Consider the following 23,804-nt stretch of genomic DNA (forward strand, 5'->3'; position numbering starts at 1 on the left):
TTTAGGACTTTAAGGGTCCTGTGTTATTACCTGTCTTGTACACCTGTGTCTTTACATGTTGCATATTCTTAATTAGATTAATTAATTGATTAGTTGTCAACTAGTAAGTTAATTGAGAGCTATTTTGATAACTGATTTACCAAGTTTGAGTAATTTTATAGTTGTGTGTAAAAGCACGTTGTTACTGTGATCATGTTAAATAAAGTTTCTGTGAAATGACCTTCCATTGTCATCATCCGGGCCTCTACATACATCACATCGCGCATGCGCACTCTTCCACTGTGGTTCGACCTCTGCAGTCGGTAAGTGTGTAATGGCAGTTTGAATGAGAATCGTATCTTATCAAATCCCTTTTCATCCTCTCTCGTAACTTCACATTGCAGCACACAAGTGAGGATAGCATGCAGAATGGATGTGAATGTGTATATGATTGCCTGTATTTTTTCTGTGGAGCATTTTACACTCGTTTGACCTTACTTCTCTCCGTTCTTCCTTCCTCAGAGAGACCCGGGCTTCATCCAGATTTGACCGAACCGGTTAAAACTACCTAAAGTAGAAAATGTACGCCTGTGCAAAGTTCGTCTCCACGCCGGCTCTGGTGAGTTTGCTTTTCTCAGTGTGTTTCCGTGCTGTTAAATTAAGTCGTGCTTTCTTGCTATCACCATTGAATCCGGTGGGCCTCTGGATGAACTTGACTGCAGCTCATTGCAAGGGTATCTGCAGTGTAGGCCAACGAGCTAGCAAGCTAATGCTAAAGCACACAGAATGACAGACAGACGTTTTATCCAGCTGCAACGAAGCTCCAATGCTCATGAAAAAGCTGGGTGCGAGTTATCTTCAGCAAGCTCCCACGGTGCCTTAGCTTTAGCTGGGAGCGGACATATTTTACAAAGGCCGTTAGCTAAGGTCATTACAAGCCTCTGTTAGCCGAATTTGGTGCAGAGTTTACCTGAAATCCCATTCAAACGGCTGTGCAATTGATAGACAACTAATCACTCTGTCCGTTTGATCATTATTAGCCCCCAGATAGATGTAGCCTGGGTTCATAGTAATCTCCAAGGTCATATTTCTGTTTCTTGTAGCTCTGGCAGTCTAAACAGTCAAAACTGCAACAGGACTAGTTATGAACACGCTGGTTGTCAGTATTTATTGCAGTTTGCCAGCACCACTGATTTAAAAATCTGAGTGACAGCACTCACTTCACAAATCATTAAATGCCACAGGTGATCATGTGTGTACATAACTGTGAATGACTCTGTGATTGGCGAAGTGACATTCAAGGTGCCTTCCCCCTGCTTGTGTGCCTGCAGACGAGGAACAGCTAACAAACATATGCTTTATGTCTTAAACTTGTGTATGTGTGTGTTATGGAACTAAATTTTGTATGGTGCTGTTGCTGCAGGTCCGTGCTGGTTCCCGGGCTCTTTACAGACCCCTGTCTGCCTCTGTGCTGTCCAGGCCTGAGCTCAAAACAGAGGTAAGAAGAAATCCGGCCTTTCTGCTGGGACACCAACTGTCCTTCCACCACTTACTTAGTTGTTTTGAACTAATTTTGACTAATTGGTTTTACTCGACTATATTAAGAAAATGTCAAATGCTACCAATGCCCATCACAAATGTTAAGATTCTTAAGCTTAAGACACTAGCTTTTTCAGAGTGTTGAATTCCTATTTAATTTGAAATAAAGAAAAGCATGAAACTCTTTTTTTATTGTCAAGTTTTGGTACTTGACAAAAATATGTTAAATAATCAGTTATGTTGTTTACACAGTTTGTGTCGGCACTATTTTGTATGTTACCTAGCTGCATTGCCATATCTCTTATCATTGGTGTAAAGGTAAAAGGTTACAGTTTTGTCTTCTCTTGCTCCAGAGCAGTGTTGCTGTGATGCCACAGAGCCCTCTCACCCAGGTCACACTGAGGGGCTTCCAGACCAGTGCTATCAGCAGGGACATTGACACCGCTGCCAAGTTCATTGGAGCTGGAGCTGCCACAGTTGGAGTAGCTGGATCTGGAGCTGGAATTGGGACAGTGTTTGGCAGTCTCATCATCGGCTATGCTAGGTTTGTTGTCACATGCACGCGTGCATCCTGAAAGTGTTAAAATTCATTTAATTTGATGGATTTTTTAAATTGTGCTCTTTAAGATGCATTGACAGTTTGTTCTTGTTTGCAGGAACCCATCTCTGAAGCAGCAGCTGTTTTCATATGCCATCCTGGGATTTGCCCTGTCTGAAGCTATGGGACTGTTCTGTTTGATGGTGGCTTTCCTTATCCTGTTTGCTATGTAAAACTCTGCTGTCAGACAACACTTTCATTACAGATGTGACTACATATTTTATTGTGGCTACCAAAATTGTTCCGTGTTGGTGTCATGGAAATGTACATTTTCAAGTCTTTCGGACACTGTCGAAATAAGGAAAACATGTATTGTACAAATGTAAGAAATTACGTGATTAAAATACATGTATTTGACTATTTAACAATGGCAGTAACTTTTATGTCTGGATTATCATGCTAACACAACAGAAAGCAGTGAGCTTTCATGAATGTCATCTTTTCTGTGAAGCAGCTGCTTAGACTTGCCATGGATCAGCCTTGTTTTTTCAGAACATCACCTGCAAGCTTTTAGGGGTCCACCTTAATGGATGTTTGGTTCAGCTGCATTTAAATAGTACTGTAATTAGGCAGCAAGTGAGTACTTGCATTTGTAAATGACATTTAATAAATCTAGATGATTTAATTGAGCTATATAATGGATTTTTACTTCTTTTGAGTGTCACTGAAAGTCCCTGCTGGGTTGTTTCATAAACATTTGTCATTTGTAGTCATTAGGTCTTTCTGTAATGCATACTGCTTGGAGAGGCCTGAAAGATCAAACTGTTAAATAGTGGATTAAAGTGTCAGTTTTAGTAATTGGTTATAGTTTAAATCCCAAAATTGGCTGTTTCCAGCTTCTCATCCTATGGACAAAATTATCAAAAAGTATTTTATTGTTGAATCCGTCACAAATGATGAAATAAGTTGTAAAAACTTAAACTAACTAAACTTGCAAGTTAAAACCAAAATGACATTATTGATAAATATTGAACAAAAGTGTGAAATGTGTACACCGGTATATTTTTAATATCCCTGAAAGACAAGTGATGCTCACATTAAAAGTTAACTCAGGATACTACAATGCAAGTTTTCAATTGAAATGTATCAATGAGTATGAGAGGTGCACTGAACATAACTACCAAGGAATAAGCAGCTTTCATAAGGGTAATATGGAAACTTGATTCCTCCAGAACATATGAATGAAAAAAGGACGTTTCAGTTAAGTAATTAAACGTTTGAAACAAATGTTTTGCATTCATTGATTCTGGATTTTTTTAGAACAAGGGGGGAGTGGATGTAGAGCTTTGAAATTAAATGTTTTTTGTGAAAAACAAAGCAAAACATTATTATTGAAAGCATAGCATTTATATATATATCTCAAAACATGTCTGGAGGAAATCTTAAATGAAATTCCTGTGTATCTGTTCAAAAAGTGCTGGATAAGGATCAAACATAATGAATAATGTGCATAACGGACCTGTGCTCTATCTGTGTGACGTTCACGGAAGAGCCAAGCTGCTCTCGCGTTACTTTGTTACGTACGTGGGATTTTGGAAATCAAGGGTTGTGGCTGAGTGGTAAGTGAGCACAGAAACTGATAGCGAATGGGTACAAAGCGGTTGTAAAAGGTATCATTTCTGACACTGCGACGGACTTGTGTTTCGGTACAACGAAACGGCCTCGAAATAAACGCTGACATCTCCTCTGTTTACAGTGATATTTAGCTCCAAATATGGCGACGGTTGTATGTTAACGAAGCGCTCAGGCAGTTCCATGGAAGCGACTGGAACAGATAATGTCCCTCTGTAATAACGTTAAAGGTTTTGTGTGTCGACTTTTCATGTTGAGCATTTACATTTACAACCGATAAAGCGGTAGAAGTGTCAGCGGCGGATAGCTCAAGATGTCCTCCTCAGCCGAGCACCTGGACCAAAATAAATGGACCGACAGTTTGGCGTTTTGTGATGACACTGAGGTGTAAACAAGCAAAGCAACCGCCCATCATCGATATGCTTTGTCCAGATTTCTGTCTGTCCTCTCTCAGGACTTTGACCTTTACTGTGTCACTCCAGCCTAGTCACGCGTTATCCTGTATCGGCTCTGTACATTTGTTGAAATGATAGAGCCACAGTGTTTATTCTTCATCTTATTTAGAAACCGTTAACTCTGGGTAAGCACATCAGCGCACTTCTATTTGTCTGATGTTTAACTCCTGCTTATGCTTTTTCCTCTTTTATTTCAGGGTGACATAACAGGAATTCCTTAATATGAGTGATGATAAACCTTTCCAATGTACTGCTCCTGGCTGTGGACAGGTAAGTCATCTCTGTTATCACAAATGTCACTTTGTGCCACTGTTTCACATCACCCTGTGTACAAAGACTTAAAGCATGTTAAATAGTAGCTTCATTAGATTTTGCACCCAGAAACTAATCAGTACGTTTACACTGGAATATTTCCTGGCCCAAGGTTTTCTGTGCATCACTGAGTTTGTGGTAATTGCTGAATATGTAAAACACGAATTAACTTGAACTAAAATAAAACAGGGGTTGGAGCTGGATTTCAAAACAGCACCCCCCAGAAAATGAAACCACAGATGTGTAACAATGCCAGACCCAGTTCATTTAGTCCCCAGGTGGTGAAGATTACTAAACAATTACTAAAGCAATCAGATTACCTAAAATAAACTGACATGCAGGGACCCTGGTGCTGGCTTCTGGGGCCTGTGGGGGTTCCAGGGAGCTCTGAGGAAGTTACTATGCCTGGTTTGTCATAGGCAGGAGTTTCACTATATTGAGGTCATAAATCAAAGCACTCAACCCCTCAACCTTCAAGATGCTTTAACGAAAGGACAGAAGAAATAATCTGTTAATTTTGCATGATTTACTATGTTAAATAAAGTCATGTGTGTGTTTTTTTTTTAAAGCTGATCTCAAAACAGTTGCACGCCCCAGAGTTTTCTCCACACCACCAGAAAGGAAATTTTTGTATAATTCAGTCATGTGTTTCTTAATTTTTCTTGACTTAATAGGCATCAGATTCAGAGATAGTGAATCTTAAAAGTGCTGGTATCATCCTTTTGAGAAACTCACTTTATGTAAGTTTGAATTCAGCAGTATGAACTAAACTTCAGGTCTCCAAAATCCAAGAAAAAAACGTCTCTACCTGATCTCTGTGTTCTCGATATTAGCAACAGAGCTGCAGCTGAAATTCTAAATTCATGAAGATTATAATAACCTGTTTTTGCTGAAACTGATTTAGAGAGGTGCATCTGGCATTATATCTATATTCAGTAATATGTAAATGTAGATGAAATATTTGAACACCTGCAGCACACATTTATATTTAAAGCTTTTCATAAGGTGCAGCAACTCTTTCAATGCTTTGTCAGACAGCCACGATGTTTAATAGAAGACATGATGTTTGTCAAAACTTCACTTGCTGATCTTTATTAAAAGTGGAAACTACCAAGAGATGCTCCAGACCTTATCCAAACAGATCCTGCCTCACTGTCCTCTCTGTTTTCTTTGTGGCCTTACATAGAGGTTTACAAATGAGGATCACTTGGCTGTCCACAAACACAAACATGAGATGACCCTGAAGTTTGGCCCAGCAAGGAATGACAGTGTCATCATTGCTGGTGAGTGCTCTCGAAGTTGAGATATTTGGATGTCATTGATACTTTAACTGTACCTGCACTGAGGTTTTCCTCCATCGCAGACCAAACCCCTACACCCACCCGCTTTTTGAAGAACTGTGAGGAGGTTGGACTCTTCAATGAACTTGCAAGTCCGTTCGACCACGACTTCAAAAAAGCAACTGAAGATGACATTAAAAAGGTTGTTCCTCTTATCAAACTTGTCGTCTGCAGATCATCTAACTTATGTTTGCTGCACAGTGAGCATTCCTGTCTCTGCTCTGTCTTATTGTGATGACTTTTTCTCATTTTTCTGTAGTTACCATTGGATCTGTCCCCTCTTGCAACACCCATCATACGTAACAAAATCGAGGAACCCACACCTTTGGATGCACATCGAGACAGCCCTCTGCCTCACCCCGAATCTACCACCAACGATGACAAGGTAAAGCCCTTGAATAAGCTGTTTCTGGTCTTTGTGCTAATCACAGAGAGTTTACAAGGATGTCATGAAGAGTGAATAAAAGGTCCTCCTTCTGTGATTGGCAGTTTACTCTGTAATTACAGATCAGCTGGTGTAAATATTAATTTGATAAATGATCAGATTATTTGCTTGTTTAACTCAACTTTCCATAATACTTGTGTCTCATTCTGTGAAAAATACTAACAGTACTGCACAAAATGATCTAAAGAAATTCAGAGGAGGTATGAGATGACTTATACGTAATACTTTCTATTTGTTGAGCTCTTTTATTCCTAGTAGTTAGAAGGATATGCTGAGATATGGGCATCATCTTTTATCATAAGAAGTAATTTACTTAAGAATCTGGTGTTTATTAAACACTTCCTGCCGCTAAGGTCTTGTATGATGTTTTCAGGACTTATCCTTGCAGCCAGCCTCACTGCCAACATCCACTATAGTCCATCCTGCATCCCTCCAAGTTCCCAATGTACTTCTAGCAACCTCAGAGGCTAATGTTGTAATACAGCAAGCTCTCCCATCACCAACATCTAGCTCTGTTATTACCCAAGTCCCATCCACTAATAGGCCTATAGTGTAAGTAACTCAAAACGTCCATTTTTAAAATCTTAGTTTTATTAAGTCATCTTTTTGTTTGTTTGTTTGTCCGTTTTTTATATTTGTGCAGTTTTTTCTTGGAGAGCTCATGTTTCGTGAGGCATGTGCTTGTTTGTGTTTGATTTTTTTGCACTCTGCAGGAACTTTTCTTTTTGACCTCCTAAGTCTCATCTTTCAGAACAACATCGGCTTGCTCAAATATGGACTTGAACAAAGATACAGTAAGATATGATTATTGTTGTATTCAACATCTGCATCTTCCATGGGTCTAACACACAGGTGAAAACATAAAACTTAATAAGAGTTGATACCTGCTCATGTTTTAGGTTTACAGAAAGGTGAGCCAATGGAAAAGCATTGTGGGTGGGAGCATAGTAAAGCACTAGCTAGCCAGATTAATGTGTACAAATGCAAATTATCCATTGGAATCACCAGTTGCTTGTGAAATGGAGCCACAGCTACGTCATCTGTCTGAACAGTTATGTTTGCAGTAACACACGTACACACATTATGATATTATCATGGGTTGAGAGGAGTCTCCCTGGGCCCCTACCTCAACAGTTAAGATGGTTAAGTGATTTTTTTTTTTTAATCCAGACTCCCTGAAATCAACAAAGCAATGATAAAAAATGACCCTGGTTGTAGACAGTATAATTTCTTCTTGATGCTGTTTGTTAGTAAAATAACTGCATCAAATTAAAAGCATTCTTACAAAGTACAATAATGCAGGTTTGGATAGGGAAAAATACCCTATATTTAAATGAATGTTTGAAACCAGAGGTCCATATCTGAGCAAGACCGATGTCACTAATGGGGTTTAAAGTGGTGACAAAATATGTGTTCTTCTTATAGTATTGCTTGAACCTGTTACACAGCAGGTGCATTTTTAGTTGGATTTTGTTTTAGTTCTACTTTATTTCCATACGTTGTTGCCTGATTATGACATAGTGTTGATACATCAGTAGCCACTCTTGTCTTTAATTTGTGACCGATTCTGTTTTGTGTATTAATCAGAAAGTCTCTCTGTTATTTTCCTCATTGTGGTTTGTTTCCTCTCCCCCTTTCAGCCCGGTGTCTGGCACCTTCCCTGTGCTCTTACAGCTGCCTAACGGCCAGACCATGCCAGTTGCTATACCTGCATCTATTACAAGCTCAAGTGTACATATTCCGACTACAATCCCTGTGAGTGTTCTGCTGGTTACATCAGGTTTATGTTGTGTTTCAGTGTGTTAGACTTAAAGCACAATTTTAAAATCAGACTCCTGATAATTTGGTTTGGTTTGATGACAAGACAGTCTCACCTCAGGGTCCATTTAGTAGCTGTTCTAGACCTTTCTATCATATTACATGACCTTCAACAGAAGATGAAGTTGTCATTGAACTGTAGATGTTTATGTTTCAGTATTTTTCTCAGCACTTTAAAGACTTGTCATACGTTTTGGTGTAAAAAATTGAGCTTTAGAGTTCATTCTTGACCTTGAAAATAGCCGTCGACAAAACAAAGTTCCAGGACAGATTGTTTTGTCGGCTGCTGGTTACAAGGACAATAGCGAACCGGCTTATGAACCAAAGCTTTTTTTTTTTTTTTTTAAAGCTGAGTAATTTAAATTATTATTTTAGTCCAGCGTGCAGAACAACAAAATCAACAAAATCAACAAAATCACTAGACTGTGTCAAATTACTTCATGCTTTGTTAAGCACAAGTTTACTGTTTGGTACACACATTTGAACTTGAAATGTTGTCCGGACAATTATTCACTTCAGTGAAATTGAAATCCTTTTAACGTGACATTCAGATGTATTAAAACTACATATATTCTTTGCTCCACTTGGACATTGGAAGTGTTAGTGTTGGCACCTCAGATTTGGCAGTCAATACGGAGCTGTAGAGGTTGAGGGAAATAATGGACTTTAGAGTATAACTGTGTGTCACTATGGCAAAGACAAGGGATTTGGCCAAGGCACAGCAGGCTCCCGTCCAGGATACTTCGCTGTTATTTGTCCTTGTTCAATTAGAATCAACGCTCTTGATCAGAGCAGATAGATGTTGCTACTAATGTGTCTTGCAAACTAATTATAACTGCAACCCATTGCAGTGTCTCACATAGAAACTGTGTTGTAAATGAAGGTCTTGTTGGTATATTTTTGAACTCCCCCATGTGGAAGCTTGTTTTGTTGTTCACTGTAGTCCTGATTGTCTGTGTGGAACGCTGAGCAGCAGATGATTATCTCCTGATAGCGACACAGCGGGGAAAAAACTTCTATCTTCCCAGTCTGTGGGGACTGGGAAAGCCGCTGACAAGTAAAGGAGGGCAAAAGTAGATGGAGAACATGAGCCACCAGTGGGCCTCCCTTTCACTCCATCTCCCCCGCCTTTTTCTCTCCCTCTCCAGCTCTCCCCACCTCCCTCTGTCTCATTGTCAGTGGCTGTGAGAGGAGGCCAGGCTCTGGCCTCCCGACTCGTGTCTCTCCATCGTCTCTTCAGCTTCCCTGTCCATATGCTCTCACGCAGGCAGGCAGAGGTTCATTAGCGTTCACACTGCATCTCCATGTGGCGCTGCCTCCACAAAATAACAGGCCATCCAACGTAATGAGGCTGAGATATGAGGAAACTGTGTGAGCCTGCAGTCGCCGTGCGTGTGTGTGTGTGTGTGTTTCTGTTGTTGGGGGAGCGCTGCCTGCCTTTTTGCTGCAGAAGACTAATTTTCTCTGTGCTGATCTGTCTCTGTGTCTCTGCCGTCAGCTTGTCAGACCTGTCACCGTAGTGCCTAATGTCCCAGGGATCCCAGGACCTCCCTCGCCACAGCCGCAGCCCGTCCAATCAGAAGCAAAGCTGGTATTAATTATATCTTCTTTTACATCAAATGTTATTTCCATTTTGTGTCTGTTATTTCCCATCTGAGAGAGGCAATAACAGACAGAGTAATGAGTGAGCTTCCATCAGCGAGCAGTTGCTTTCTGGGACCAGATGAGGGTGCTAGTGAAGTGCTCCAAAAACTGTGGCGATAGCTTGTTAATGAGCATCTTCCTTTCATCAGTGGACTTTCCATCTGGTTTGTACGTATCTCACATCTAATAAGGCTGTATCATTACCACAGCATCCCAGGTTCGATTCCAACCTGGAGCCCTTTGTTGCACATCATCCACTGTCTTCCCCCTTTCCTGTCTCTCTCCAGCTACACTGTCATGGCAAAAAAGAAAAGAAAAATCTTAAAAGAAAAGATGACTTTTTACTGATTGATAGAGATGCAATGATTAGTTGATTAGCCAATTGACAGAAAATCAATTGAACATTTTCTGCTTCTATCCTCAATAATAATAATAATAAGAGCAGTATTTATATTGCAGCTTAGCATGCAAAGATGCAGCCCAAAGTGCTTAACAAAACTGGATTAAAAACAATTTTAGGCCAAAAATAAAACCAAGCTATTACAATACATAAACAATACAAATAAAAACAGGGTAAGGGTTCGTGAGTTGAAGCCATACCGATTCAGAATAATTGAGCTTCTTTAAGAGAACAGTAATATTCTAAATATTTCTCTGTGCTGAGAAGCCAGTCATCGTGTCATAGTCCTCTCCTCGTCCTGTATAGAAGAAGAGATAGTTGAAGGGCAGGGATATGAAGTGTTGTGTGGGAGATCAGTGGCAATGTGATGAAGCACGGATCACAGAACCTGTAAGTGTTCGCAGCATGCGCCGGCTGTGGAAATTAACAGATAAACTGCGTGTGTGTGTGTGTGTGTGTGTGTGTGTGTGTGTGTGTGTGTGTGTGTGTGTGTGTGTGTGTGTGTGTGTGTGTGTGTGTGTGTGTGTGTGTGTGTGTGTGTGTGTGTGTGTGTGTGTGTGTGTGTGTGTGTGTGTGTGTGTGTGTGTGTGTGTGTGGAGGGAGGGAAGGATTGATCCTGACTGCCGAGGACGAAGGGGAGGGGAGGGGGTTGTCGGGGATCATGGGGTATGGAGATGACAAACGCGGAGACAGCGTTGTGCTCAGCACGCCGTCACCGGGGCCAACTAGAGGGGGGCTACCAGCGAAAGCCAGCTGGGGGCATCCTGGCACACGCTCAGCGAGGCACATTAAGTCGGCCTCACCCTGCATGGAACCTTTTGTTCAGCAGAATCCTGCCTGACCTGCATACCCCCTCTTACTCCCGGCACCTCCCACTGCACTCGGCTCATCAGCAAACACCTAATGAGCCCGCGTCAAGAAAACAGACCCTCGCTCAACCTGCCTGCTCCCCGCCCCCACCCGGCTCTCAGGGGGCGCAGAGACGGCACTTTACAAGGACTGATGATGCTGCAAAGACCACAATAATGATAATTAACTTGCTGAATTTAGAAGATTATGCTGTTAATTAGTTGCAAAATAAAGATAAGTAATATAGTAGCAGATGGTTGAATAACACCCATGAGATGGAGGGTTATTACACTGATGAGGTTTCCATGGCAGAGATGAAATATGAATCTGACTGGCTTTTCCCTCTTTCTATGGGCCATTCCAAGAGAATAATATCTTGTTTCTGCCAGAAGAGCTTCTGGAAGGGTATTACACGATAAACTAATTTGGTAGATAGATTGGTCTGGCAAAGGTAGTTGTTAGAATGATGTGGTCCTCTGTTTCCCATGTAAATGTATTCCCTCTCACTTTGTTATTGCTTCGAAAGGCTCATTCACTTTCACCTTGTTTGTTTGGTGTTTGATACAAGAGGAATTGGCCTGTGAATCATGGACAGCATTCAGCAGAGGAATAGTTTCTGTGAATGGGCTGGGTTTGTGTGTGTCATATGCCGCCTTAGTCAGTGTTCAAAAAAGAACATTTTTGATAGTTTGGGTCACATTATGTGCCGTGGATGTCCATCAGTTTCTTTACTATTTTGGATCTTCATCTTAGTTTCAAGAAGTCCTTGTAGAAGGAGGATATTTCACATAGTAACCATCACTGATAATAATATCGGTTGTGATACTTCTCTCTAATTCATCTCAAGTGTATTTTTTATTATTTATTGAATTATAAAGAATAAAATAGCAAAAATGGTCTACTGTCAACATGACCTCCTTTTTACCATGTTTACATAATGAATGTAGTTTTCTTCTCATAACAAACATTTCTTTGCATGAACATTAATGACTTTTCCCTGTGTGATTTCTCTTCCCAGAAACTGAAAGCCACATTAAGCCAGCAGCTTCCTCAGGTAGCCAACGGAGATGGCGGTGAAGTCCAGAGCAGTGCTGTAACCCACACCACTGCTCCCACTTCTCCTGCTCCGACCCCGACCCCGGCCCCCACTCCAGCCCCGGCCGCGGTCCTAACTCCTACTCCCACTCCTCATCTGCCCCCAACTGAGGAACCCTCTCCTCATTCCCTTCAGCAGCCAGCCACCTCCACCACAGAGACACCTGTAAGTATTGACAACTCCAGAGTAGGAACCGGATTCTGTTCACTATGAAGAGTGTTTAAGTATTATTAGAGAGAAGAGACTTCTTTGTTTTTGTCTGTGGTTGTTTGCAGAATAATAACCCAGTTTGTTCCTTATCAGACCATGTTATCATTTACTGGTTTGTCATTCAGTTTAAATAGGCCTAAAGCCTTTTGTAAGCACAACAGCATAATATGACACTAGTTTAATCTAGAGCTGCAACAGTTCATCGATTCATTTTGTTCTGACTATGTTGCTGTTTTGTATTATTATTATTATTGTTCAGGCTTCCCCAGTGCCCCCTGCGCAGAACCCTCCAAGCACCGGCGGTCGGCGGCGCAGAACCACAAGTGAAGACCCAGATGAGAAGCGCCGCAAGTTCCTGGAGCGTAACAGGGCTGCAGCCTCTCGCTGCAGGCAGAAGAGGAAAGTGTGGGTCCAGTCTCTGGAGAAGAAGGCTGAGGACCTCAGCTCCCTGAACGGACAACTACAGGTGCTCCTTCCCTCTTCCCCCTCAGAAACTGCATGTAACAACACCTACTTCATCTGTCTTTGTTGTCGTGCTCTTAAGCATCTGTTCGTGTGTGTGTGTATGCCTGTGCCTGTTTATCATCGGGTGCTGTTAGTGTAACTGTGTGTACACAGACTTTTCCCTTCTGTGGTGATGAAGTCATTAAAGCCGATTAAGAAGAGCTACCGTGTGACAGCAGCGGTGTGTGAGCCCTTTACATCGATATGTCCCTGTCAATAAAGATGTATCCTCCAGATGTCAGCCGCGCACAAGCGTGTCTTCGCTTCTGTCTCAGCAGTTTACTGAATGGCCTCAAAAATCTCTTAGGGAAAGGTGTCTTTTTGAACCTTCATTTTGCTGGAAGCAATTAGGATCTGATGCTGACAAGTTCGAAACAGTTCATGTATCTGCTGTCTCTGTTGATAAGTGTGAGCCGGGGGTGCAGCACATCGGTGTTCCAGACAATTAAATGAGATGTGGTGTTTATTTGCTCACTGTCTTATTTTTCTATGAAAGCAGAGTAAGATGTGGAGGGTGGAGGAGGGGACAGACAGCGTTGGGAAAGAAAGTAGGTTCATGTTGTTAATATTTCGTTCAAAGACAAGTTATCACCACCTGTCACGGGTGCACTTGCTGAGATTCTATATAAATATAGGTAAACGAAAGGAGAGAGGATAGGTGTGTGAACGGGGTTGTTAACAGATCGCATCGCTGTTAACTACAAAGAAGGGAACAACATGTGGCAGAGAGTAAAAGGGCGCTTTTATATGAAGGCATTAATCAGCGGTGCAGTTTTTGTTAAAACCCCCATGCTGACATAGCCCAGCTGATCAGTGAAACTGCCTCTAATGATGCACAATTATTTTAACATCATCCTTAACTGGCTTTTTAATGAGGTGTCAGACCAGGCAGCTCACAGGGCTCCCAGCATCACCCAAGGCCCCATTTACTCAGTTTCCATTAATTCACAAAGTTAGAAACAAGTTTAACTCTCAAAAGTCCAGTTTAGTCCGGTGTGAAATTCAAGGTGTGACGTAGTTTGACGTTGCTGTAGCTGGAGCATCAGTGGCAGTACTCACGGCTTCTTCTGGCTAAATGTGTCTGTAAAAACAGGATAATCGAGGTTAAGCATGAAAGCGAATGTCACATGTTCCGATGCTCTCATTTTGTCTCGTGCTATAAATCCAGCGCACTCCATTCCTCCGCGGTGGTGCGCTTCCCCTCCCTCAACGCCCAGACTCCCTCTCAGCCAGGCTGTGCCATGTTTAGTTCAGGTCACTGCAGTCAAGTGAGCTATCATTTGGGAAAACCCGGTCAAGCCGGTGCTGCTTGGATTTTAGGGCACGTCTATTAGTACTGGTGCTTAGAGTGGCCAAAAAGGATGAGACAGTTTATCTTCCAATATATAATATTAAGACAATAATTTTTTTTTTGTTGAATTATATTTAAAGTTCAAAGAAATCCACTATTAAAAAGTATTGTTTTTAATTCACTAAACGATATTCCCACAATCAGTGAGTAGTCATGTTAAATAATCTTGAACTCGATATTGACCAAAATATCGGTATTCCGATTTTTTTTGCCATAATTGAGCAACCCTACATTTCTGACTATGTCTGTGTTTCATTGCTCCCTGTGGCGGGGTGGAGGCAGAGTTGTGAGCGCCGTGTTTGGATTGGCTCTAACTGGCAGCAGTCATGGTGGAGGCGCAGTGAATATGGCTACATTGGCTGCATGTGATGCATAGGCTCCTTCCAGCTGTGTTTAAATCTGTCTTACAATAGCTCAGCCCTGCCAACACCAGCAAGACTAAACAGATGGAATCAAATAAATTGGCTGCTTTTAGGCTAATAGATTAAGCCTCCCATAGTCCTTTAAAGGAGAAGAGAAGGAGCTTAAATCTGCCATTGGGTGTTCTGCAGGCCCCTGGCCGCTCTAAATCCAGTTAAAGTCACCTTCAGCGTAATGTGGCTCCCTTTTACGACATGCAGAAATCCTCAGCTCCCCTGGGAGCTGTAACGACACGAGAGCGTAAATCTCGACAGCATCTAGAAAGTTGCACTGACAATCCGAACAGCTCACCTCTGACAAATGTTCTGGTTGGCAGTCAGTGAAGGTCTATAATTATTGTTCAGGAAAAACATAAATGAAGAAGTGTATCATACTTTATTCTGGATTCATTCTCTATGTGGTTACCTTTCCTTTATGTGCACCACTGTAGTGGTCATGTACTTACTGTACAAAGGAGGTCTTGACAGTTTGATCCAGTCATCCCATTAATAATTGCCATTAAAATCCCATGGTTCTTAAAGACACAGCTATTCATGTAGAGCGGGCACAAAGGCACATTCAAGCCGCAGTTTGGTGTATGTGCTGCATTGAACATCCACTGTATATATGCAGGTTTTGGGAGGGTGTATTTTTGCTTGCTAATTTGTGCACAGTAGACTGTATAAAACATAGCCATGACGTCACCCATAAGTTCCTGAAAAGCCATTGTGAGGCTCAGTGATAGCAGCTACGGCCAGAGCGTGGAGCGTGGGTGGAGCTGAATGAAGCCTGGTTGCTGAAACCTAGTGGCTATCTGTCACTCAGAGCAGCCATGCCCATAATTGTGCATAAGCCTTAATATAATTTAAACAAGTGAGTTCACCCCTGTACACTTGTCATGAACATGGAAATTACCTACACTGACCAGATGGTTTTCCTGTACCAGGCTGTAAACATGTTTCTTTCTGCTGTAAAGTTGGGCGTTTTTAATATCCAGCCAGAACTGCAGTTTTTGGCACTTCCACGCTTCATTTCTCAGACCTGGAGGTTGCACTTTTGTGCTGATATGTGGTTTGGGCTTTTGTTCTGAGTTCTCTTAATCTAGCTGCCATTTCTGGGTTCAGACTAGAGCTAGTGGATAAGGTGTTTTCTTTTTTGGATATATTAGTATCAACCTAAATGTGAGTCAAAGAGTAACAAGAACTACTGAAATGCTAAATATATTTTAGCATCATGGAGAAAGTGTCATCATTACATAGTATGTCCACCAGAGAGCGCTAAGAAGAAAGCCTCAGTTATATTTTAATGAACTGAAATCTGACCTTTGAACTGTATGTCATCTGTTTGTCTTGGTGTTATAATCTGACATACTGCATCCTCCAGAGTGACCGTTTTATTGAGTGCTGTCGTGTCTCCTCTCTCTCCCAAAGAGTGAAGTCACCCTGCTGCGAAACGAAGTGGCTCAGCTGAAGCAGCTTCTTCTGGCTCATAAAGATTGCCCTGTAACCGCCATGCAGAAGAAATCTGGCTATCACAGTGAGTAATGCTCCATTATTCTCAGCCCGAGGCTTCCAGTGAAACGCTTCGAAAACGAGCCGCAGCTAAGCACTGGAAGGACGTGTCTTACTTAAGGCCAAGCAGAAAGAGCCACTGACACGTAGCATCCCTTTTTAAGACGAATCAAAGCAAAAAGCATTCAAACTTTGCACAAGTTTGGTTATTTATGGGCAGCGGTGTTTCAGACAAATCCCCAGTGGCGGCATTGTCCGAGTCCTTTCAGGGGGCCACAGGTGGTATCCACCGGAAAGTTGTTTTCTCCTCATTTGTCTGAAGAGGAATGAAGCGAAATATCTGCAGCAAGTGTGTTCAGAAATCAAACGCTCGCATTGTCAAGAAATGGATGAGAAAGCATGATCTCTCTTTTTGTAACACCTAAGTAGGGTAATTAAAATCATCAATCCATCACGATCATCTTTATGAATATTTGAATACGGGGGAAGTTTCTGCCGTTTGCAGCCTCTTCATTTAAATTTCCCGTCGTCAGCTCGTACGCCGTCGTCTCCGTGCCAAGTTCTTGTTCGTTACTTGGTCTCATTTAGAATTATATCGCCAATATTTCTTCGTTTCCCGAGACTGGGGCACCGTCATTCTGACTCTCTGGTCATAACTCACCTTCCCTCACAGATGAGCCGGTGTGCACCGAGAACAAGCGCGCTCCGATCCGCTTCTCCACTGTGCTCTAAATGCCTCTGCTGACTTGTATTGACAATGATTGCCTCTGAAATGAGTCCATTAAAGCAGCAAGCTTGACAAGACTGCAGAGCATTCTCGTTGTGGGGTGTCCAGCGGGCTAGGCTGTTCATTATGCATCCCTTATTGCTAACCATCCCACTGACACACGTCGTGTGTATTATGGGACTGATGGTTTCCAGGCTAGAGTGGGCTGTCACAGCCAGGTCTCATTTGGTATCGTCTGGATATATTTTATTTTTTTTAAATGATCCACAGATGAATTGGGTCATCTTTCTCTTTTTCCTGAGATTTCCTGAGGATGTCTGTCCTGTGTTTCTAGACCTTTCTGAAGGATGGCATTTGGACCACTTTCTACCCTGTTTGGGAAAATATAACCTCATCCACACACCCCAGCTCATCAGTTTGCCTCATGATGACAGTTGGGGTAGATTTGAGACAAGCCAAGAGGGGAAACAAACTAACATGAGAGTGAAAATAAATGTCTGGTAGAGCAGCAGCATGAAATAATTCAGTGCTTCCCAATCCTGTCTCCCTACAGCCCTGTCAGTTAGGCTCAAGTACCCCTTCATGAACACCACCCATCATGGTCCAAATGCGTTTGTTTGGCTTGAGTTTAAACTGGATGTTGTTTACTGCTGTTGATTTTGTGAAAGTGGATGTTGTTACAACATTTATTTCACCCAATACATGGAAGGAATTTATCAATTACTTTTAGCTATTTCAGCCATTTAGCCTTTAATCTTTAGTATTTCAACTTTTTATCCATTGCCTCTGGCTGTATTTTTCAAGTTTCATCCACTGCTTTAAGCTGTATCACTAAAGTAGTGAAACTGAGCTAAAACTCCTAATTTTGAGCTACTTCAACCGTTTATCCAGTACATTATTACCTATTACCTACTTACCAACTGTTAGCTCTTTATTTTTAACTCACTAGTTCAGACTTCTCTGCTTGCTTTTAATTTACAGCTGTTACGGTTAACTCAGTATTTTAAATGAAATTGTCATATCTGTTTTTTTAAATTAGTCAAGCTACTCCACAGTCTTTCCACGCAGCCCCTGGCAACTGCATACTGTAAGTACACCCTGGAGCAAGAGTACCCCTGGTTGGGAATCACTGAAATAATCTATCTTGCTTAATTAGTAAAGCATGTTATTTAAATCTGACTGATCTGTGCCCCTCACTCATGTGAAGGCCTCATCAAGCCCCCCATTTTCTCAGTGTTACACATCCCGTAAGGCTGCGCTGCCCTGCAGACCTGGTAATACCCTTCATCGTCCTGCTCAGGCGTAGCAATGGCAGGTGGGGGGAAATTACCCAGACTACCCTACAAACAAGCCAGGACACGCTTTCTCTTGGCACACCAAGCTGTCCATCTGCTTACAGTGAACTGCACTTCAGAAATCAGGAGAGCAGAAACACGCTCTGGCCATCCAGGGAACCAGAATTTCTGAGTATTATGATATATCAGCTCGCCACCCCTTAATGTCGTTAGGAGTAATAATGCTCACTTGAACATGGAACAAAACCACCAAGCTGATTTATTCTGAGGTTGACCTTCTGCATAGTAAAACAGCAAGGGAGTTTATAGCACTTTGACATTCACTTGCACTAAATCACGCGGTCAAAGTCCAGGCAGGAAGGCGGATGAAGCCTCTAATGTGAAGACATTTGTGTTGCGCTTTAATTGCTTCTTCTTGTTATGGAATCTGCATTTTACATCCTCAAATACGAAAGCCCGTCATTAATTAGAGCGTGCCATAACAAGTGACTTCATATCATTAACAATATTAATTATCACCGTGCTCCTTATTCCTTTACGAAACAGAGCATGAGAGTAGAGTCTTTTTTTTTCCATCAGGATCCAATTAATTCAATGCAACTGCCTAACAGCTGGTGGCATTTCGACTCCAAGTCTTCCCTACTCTCCAGTGTGAGCATCATTAAAATCAGGTGCTGTAATCATCTGTCGCTGCAGTAGTTGGCAAGGTAACAAAAAACAAATGAGAATGCAGTTAGGGGTGGGAAACACTGCCACATGCCCCAGAATGTAATGTACCCTTATGATGTGGGTTTAAATTGACATTGGAGCTTTAATTAAAGGAAGGGGTGCAGAAGTAGCATTATGGGGATTAATGAAACAGTTTGCATACGCCACATGCAAATAGCTGTTTTACATCTGATTAGGAGTACGTGACAAAGCTTTCCCAAGCCTGTCTGGATCATATCAGGTAAAGGCTAATAATTAAAATGGCGGTGTAAGGACGCTCTAGCGGCACGAGCTTCTTCAGTGGTTTATTTTCTAATCTTTCCCAAAATAGTCTCCGACAAAGACGAGAGCTGCGAGGAGATGTCCGTCCCCGGCAGCCCCCAGAACGAGGCCATCCAGCACAGCTCCGTCAGCACCTCCAACGGGGTCAGCTCCTCCTCCTCCGCGACCCCGGCCGCCTCCGCCCCGTCCAGCGGCGCCACCACCACATCAAACCAGAGCACAGAGGAGAGCCAGCCGCGGAGGGGCGCCACCCCGTCTCAGCCTTCAGGGAGCTGATCCCGAACTGTGCCCGAGCGTCAACACTGGAGCGCCGTCGCCTCCTCAGTCTGCCTGACACGCAGAGGAAAGGGACCGTCTCTCCGCTTCAGTCTGGGCCGCACTGTTTTTAATTTATTCTCCGTTGGTTTGTTTATGTTTGGTCCATTTTTTGTTCTCTGTCAACGCTTTTGAAAATGCAAACGTTTTCTCTGGAATGGATGAAGACAAAAGAACAGGCACTTTAGGTGTATGATGTAAAACACGTGGTTCTAAACTGTTTTTGTATTTGTGTGACTTATTTATTAATCTTCTATATTTTTTTATTTGAACGCGAGCAGCCTGGAGGGTGAAGTAAATTGTTAGAGACCATACCAAAGTGTGTTGTGGCTCATTTCTAATTAGTTCGCTCGTTTGTTTCCACGTCTTTTATAAGCACTATCTTTACAGTGAAGTCACATAAAGAGCAGTCACTTTTTTTCTTTGCTTTTTCTATTTTGCACATTGAATATAGTGTTGGCGTGAAGCTCTTTGGAGAGATGACGGGTTTACCTTTTTAAAGTGTTGGCAGTCCACACGTTAGGTACTGGCAGCTTTTTAGAAGTAGATTTGAATACTGTCACACTACACAAATGTACATGGCTGAAGCAGATTTTGAATTTGGCCACTTTTCTGTGAGATCAGCCGTAGTCGCATCGTGCAGTTTGAATGTTTGTTATAAAAAAAAAAACAAGTCTTAAGGAGGTGAGCTGATTAGAAATGTGTGTTGTTTCATTAACATTCCATCTGTAGTCTGATTGTTCCTGAAGCAGTGATTGTAGGATTGCAGTACCTTTTCCATTACTCAATCATGGTGACGTTGACTCAGTGCCATTAATGTTTTTGTAGAAATGACTTCTGTACATTTTCAATGCAGATTAGCTTGAGATGATCGCTGTTCTCCCACATTAAAGGGTCTCATGAACATAGTTTCTCAGTAAGGAAATATCTTGCTTTGTATACTGTCTTTGCTTTATAAGTGACCGTTTATGGTGTCTAATGCAGAACACTTAAGGACATTTTCATGATTGCAGTTCTAGATGATGTTTTTAGACAACATTGTAAATAACATCAATGATACATTCTATGTGATCTTCTAGGTGTTATGTACCTTTTTTATAGAATAGTCTGGAGTCAGTAGCTGAGCCCTGTTGATCACATTAACTCTTGTTAGCAGCTCGAAACTGATGGTAACAGTGTTTCAGTCATTAGGATAGGCCGCTGTCTGACTCGATACCCTGTCGTGTAAAATCAAAGCATTCAGATGTGAACTGGAATCACATCATGTATATTAGAGTAACACTACTACTGCTTGTACGAATTGTGAGCATTTCATCATTGAAATAATAGTAGGAAGCAAATCACACCATGAAGTCAATTTGCCTTTTCTCTTAGTCTCTGTACTGGCTTACTACTGTGTAGTTTTACAAGAAGCTAAAACATTGTTTTCTTAAAGTATGATTTTTTTTTGTAAATTTTACTGTTATGTGCTATCTGCATGAGATAACGATTCTCTGCGAGAATTTAACTGTTTATTCAATAATGTCTCAGTCAGATAAATATCATTAAACAAGTTGTTTCAACTTGAGTTGTGGTTCTAAGTTTATGGAAGCTTTGGTTATTTGTTCTACCTGAGCTTTACTGCTATGAAAAAAAGGGGGTGTGTGAAACTGTGTTCAAAGTGAACTTGTAACTTGTGAAAGTTCTGTATAAAATTTGAATTGATAAGTTGTTGTAATAAACCTTTTAATATCTCTTTAAACTCCAGCTTTGCTTCCATTTAATCCTCCAGTTTGAATGAACAATAGATGATCTCTAGAAACTCGGAATATTCGAATCATCTAATAACAAATAACAATGAGATGATGATGTCAAGTAGAGCTGCAGTGATTGGCCAATTAATCAGATAGTTGATTGAAAGACAATAGGCAACTATTTTGATAATTGATTATTCATTTCAGTAATTTCCAAGTAAAAAAGTCAAACTTTGTTGGTTCCAGCTTCTTAAATGTTGGGATTTGCCGTTTTTCTTGGTGCTTTATGACAGTAACTGAAGAGTCTTTGGGTTTTGGACTGTTTGTTGGACAAAAAAATGCAGTTTAAAAATGTCACTTTGGAATCTGGGAAATTGTTAGCTGCAGCCCTCGTATGAATAATGACCAAGCTCTGTACACACACATGCTTTATTTAGCTTTATTGAAGCTTTCACAAGAAACATTTCAGGGGAAATGATTGAATATTGATCTGAGGTGCTGAGGACATGCTGTGAGACTGCAGCTGGGGCACAAGAATATTTCCTGTGGTGTATTCTGCCACCTTGTGGATGGAAGAGTTGACCATATTTTTGATGAAATACGAGTCTGTGTCTTATTATTGAACGGAGGTACTGACTGTTTGTATATCTCCCAATAATTTTCCCAGTGATCTTTTTTCTCATGTAATTTTTCTCTCTGACAGAGTTTGTTTGTGTCCACAGCAGCAGATTTAGAGATTTTAGTGATAAAAATGAGAATGTTGGTCTTGCCACATCTTTTAAGTAAAACTACCTCAGTGTAAAAATACACTTTTGACTTTTGATGTACTTTGTTCATGATGGAGCTCATTTTAACCACTTTATATACTGTTGGACAGTTCAGCTGAGGTACCTTTACTTCACTTTAATAATTTCATGTAATAGAACTTTAAATTTCTTCTCCACTACATTTGCAGATTAATGTTATGAATTGAAAATACCTGACCAACTGGTGAAATATGATGTGTTGTTATATTACTGTACATAAATCAGCTACAGCAAACTTACTCTAAACTAAGTCTCAGTTTTTTCAAATCAGGCCTTAAACCCTTTTGTGTTTTTTCCCAACCTTTACTACAGTACATGAAGTTTGGTATTAGCAGTTTTTATCTTGCAATGCTCGTCATACAATGCCAATGCAATTTTTGATTGGTATTTCTATCTTTTACTTTTTAAATCATATATGTGTGTCTTTTCATGTTGACTTCTTGTCTTCAGGGCTTGTTATGCCTTATTTGCACTTATGTAAATGCCTCCCTGTTGAAAGGCACTATGCAAATAAATTTGCCTTACTGAGCCAACCCTGAGCTGCCACTTGTCTTTCAGCGTACTGTACACAAAATGGCTGAAATCGAGTAACCCAGGCGATGCCGATGCAGCCAGAATATTAACAGGCTCCTCAACTACAGCAGCAGGAAACAGGTAGGCAACCACTACTACTTCTGCTACCACTACCACTACTATTACTACTATTGCTACTACATATGCTGGCAAAAGTCTCTAAAAGACTCAAAAGACAGTGGGGTTAGATGAAATTACCATTTTTTTTAATTTATATTAATAAATGTTCTTACATCCACTGCAATCTGCAGTATCATTTATCTATAAAGTGCCTTTCAGAACCAGAGTTACAAGGTGCTGTACAATTCAAACATAAGTGTAATTAAGTAAAATTGCATAAGTACAATCTGAGCATTCCTCAGATAAATCGACCAGCACCAGCTCTGAGTGTCCAGCAGGTGGAGTTACATCCAAACCAACGTCTCAAATAGAAGCAACTGACTTGCTGCGTGTATCTACTTTTCATGGTACCACCATCCAAATTATTGTAGAGTGCTCACAAAGACATAGCATTCCTTTCAAGACACAAACAAGATTTACTCAAAAGATGAATAAATAAATAAACACAAAGGGGGTTCGGTTCTGCAATCATTCAAAGTATATAATTTCAATTTGAGACACATTTTCTATAAAATATCACGATCATTATGTGAAGTCAGTGGTAAATAGTCAATAATCTCTCCTCTGTCGTTGTCATGTGTTTTTCATGTTTTGCACTGAGGAATTCGCCTGCCAACACGCAGATGCTCCCCAACACTGTTTAACTAGGGCAGCCTTGATTAGCTGCTGATCACAGAGGGGAGAATTGTAAATGTTACTATGTAGGTCACAGCATTCGCGAATAACAACACTTTTGGCTTTATGCTGCACATTTACAAAGCTGGAAGCGAGTGATGCTACAATGGGGCTCTGCATCTTTGAAGTTAAATCAAAGGGGGAGAGGAAAGAAGCGGAGCATCACAGTGATATTCCTCTATTCTATTCACCTCCACATGCAGACTATTAATTTTGATTGTTTGATTAATTAAATTCCCCCTGGCAAACAGCTCTGCGTTATTCATTATTCACTCCATAATGATTTCAATGTTAATTTGATGAGGTTTCCATTAATGAATGCATGCCGTTTAGAGGTATCACCGTGTTCTGACTGCTGTGGCAGGAAGACAAGTTTCCACTCAGACAGCAGAGTCCTTTGTGGTGAATGTGATCCCCACATTGTTTTATGAAACAAAAAGTATAAGTATATGAGCCACACTTGTGGACGTGGAGCCATCACATACGGCAGAGCCTAGTGGGAAAGAACGGCAGCAGAAATAAAGATGGCCAACGTACAAGCTGGGAGT

General features: G+C 41.2%; 2 protein-coding genes across 3 annotated transcripts; both read left to right on the forward strand.

The window, feature by feature from the left end:
• Window positions 1–237: 237 nt before the first annotated feature.
• On the forward strand, window positions 238–2,745 carry atp5mc3a (ATP synthase membrane subunit c locus 3a). 2 transcript variants are annotated; one of them, XM_070976325.1, is made up of 5 exons: window positions 238–302; window positions 502–598; window positions 1,403–1,477; window positions 1,872–2,062; window positions 2,175–2,745. In XM_070976325.1, the coding sequence occupies exons 2-5, from the start codon at window positions 560–562 to the stop codon at window positions 2,287–2,289; spliced, it is 420 nt and encodes a 139-aa protein (XP_070832426.1). In that variant the 5' UTR covers window positions 238–302; window positions 502–559; the 3' UTR covers window positions 2,290–2,745. The 2 variants fall into 2 exon arrangements, with proteins under 2 accessions (XP_070832426.1, XP_070832427.1); XM_070976326.1 differs by having other exon boundaries at window positions 289–390.
• Window positions 2,746–3,598: 853 nt separating this feature from the next.
• atf2 (activating transcription factor 2) lies at window positions 3,599–20,022 on the forward strand. The gene is made up of 12 exons (XM_070976069.1): window positions 3,599–3,675; window positions 4,341–4,413; window positions 5,642–5,738; window positions 5,819–5,937; window positions 6,055–6,180; window positions 6,614–6,792; window positions 7,881–7,995; window positions 9,557–9,649; window positions 11,970–12,212; window positions 12,517–12,723; window positions 15,942–16,047; window positions 19,084–20,022. Exons 2-12 carry the CDS (start codon window positions 4,366–4,368, stop codon window positions 19,308–19,310), a joined length of 1,560 nt encoding a protein of 519 aa, XP_070832170.1. The 5' UTR covers window positions 3,599–3,675; window positions 4,341–4,365; the 3' UTR covers window positions 19,311–20,022.
• Window positions 20,023–23,804: the final 3,782 nt, after the last annotated feature.

Source organism: Chaetodon trifascialis, chromosome 12, assembly GCF_039877785.1.
Source record: "Chaetodon trifascialis isolate fChaTrf1 chromosome 12, fChaTrf1.hap1, whole genome shotgun sequence".
Lineage (NCBI taxonomy): Eukaryota > Metazoa > Chordata > Actinopteri > Chaetodontiformes > Chaetodontidae > Chaetodon > Chaetodon trifascialis.

What these genes read in the sequence shown, in the direction of transcription:
- atp5mc3a (XM_070976325.1), top strand. Translation starts at nt 560, where the DNA reads ATGTACGCCTGTGCAAAGTTCGTCTCCACGCCGGCTCTG. An exon ending in TCGTCTCCACGCCGGCTCTG is followed by an intron (nt 599 to 1,402) that starts GTGAGTTTGCTT and finishes CTGTTGCTGCAG; the next exon opens with GTCCGTGCTGGTTCCCGGGC. An exon ending in CTCATCATCGGCTATGCTAG is followed by an intron (nt 2,063 to 2,174) that starts GTTTGTTGTCAC and finishes TCTTGTTTGCAG; the next exon opens with GAACCCATCTCTGAAGCAGC.
- atf2 (XM_070976069.1), top strand. Translation starts at nt 4,366, where the DNA reads ATGAGTGATGATAAACCTTTCCAATGTACTGCTCCTGGCTGTGGACAG. An exon ending in ATATTCCGACTACAATCCCT is followed by an intron (nt 7,996 to 9,556) that starts GTGAGTGTTCTG and finishes CTCTGCCGTCAG; the next exon opens with CTTGTCAGACCTGTCACCGT. An exon ending in CCTCCACCACAGAGACACCT is followed by an intron (nt 12,213 to 12,516) that starts GTAAGTATTGAC and finishes ATTATTGTTCAG; the next exon opens with GCTTCCCCAGTGCCCCCTGC.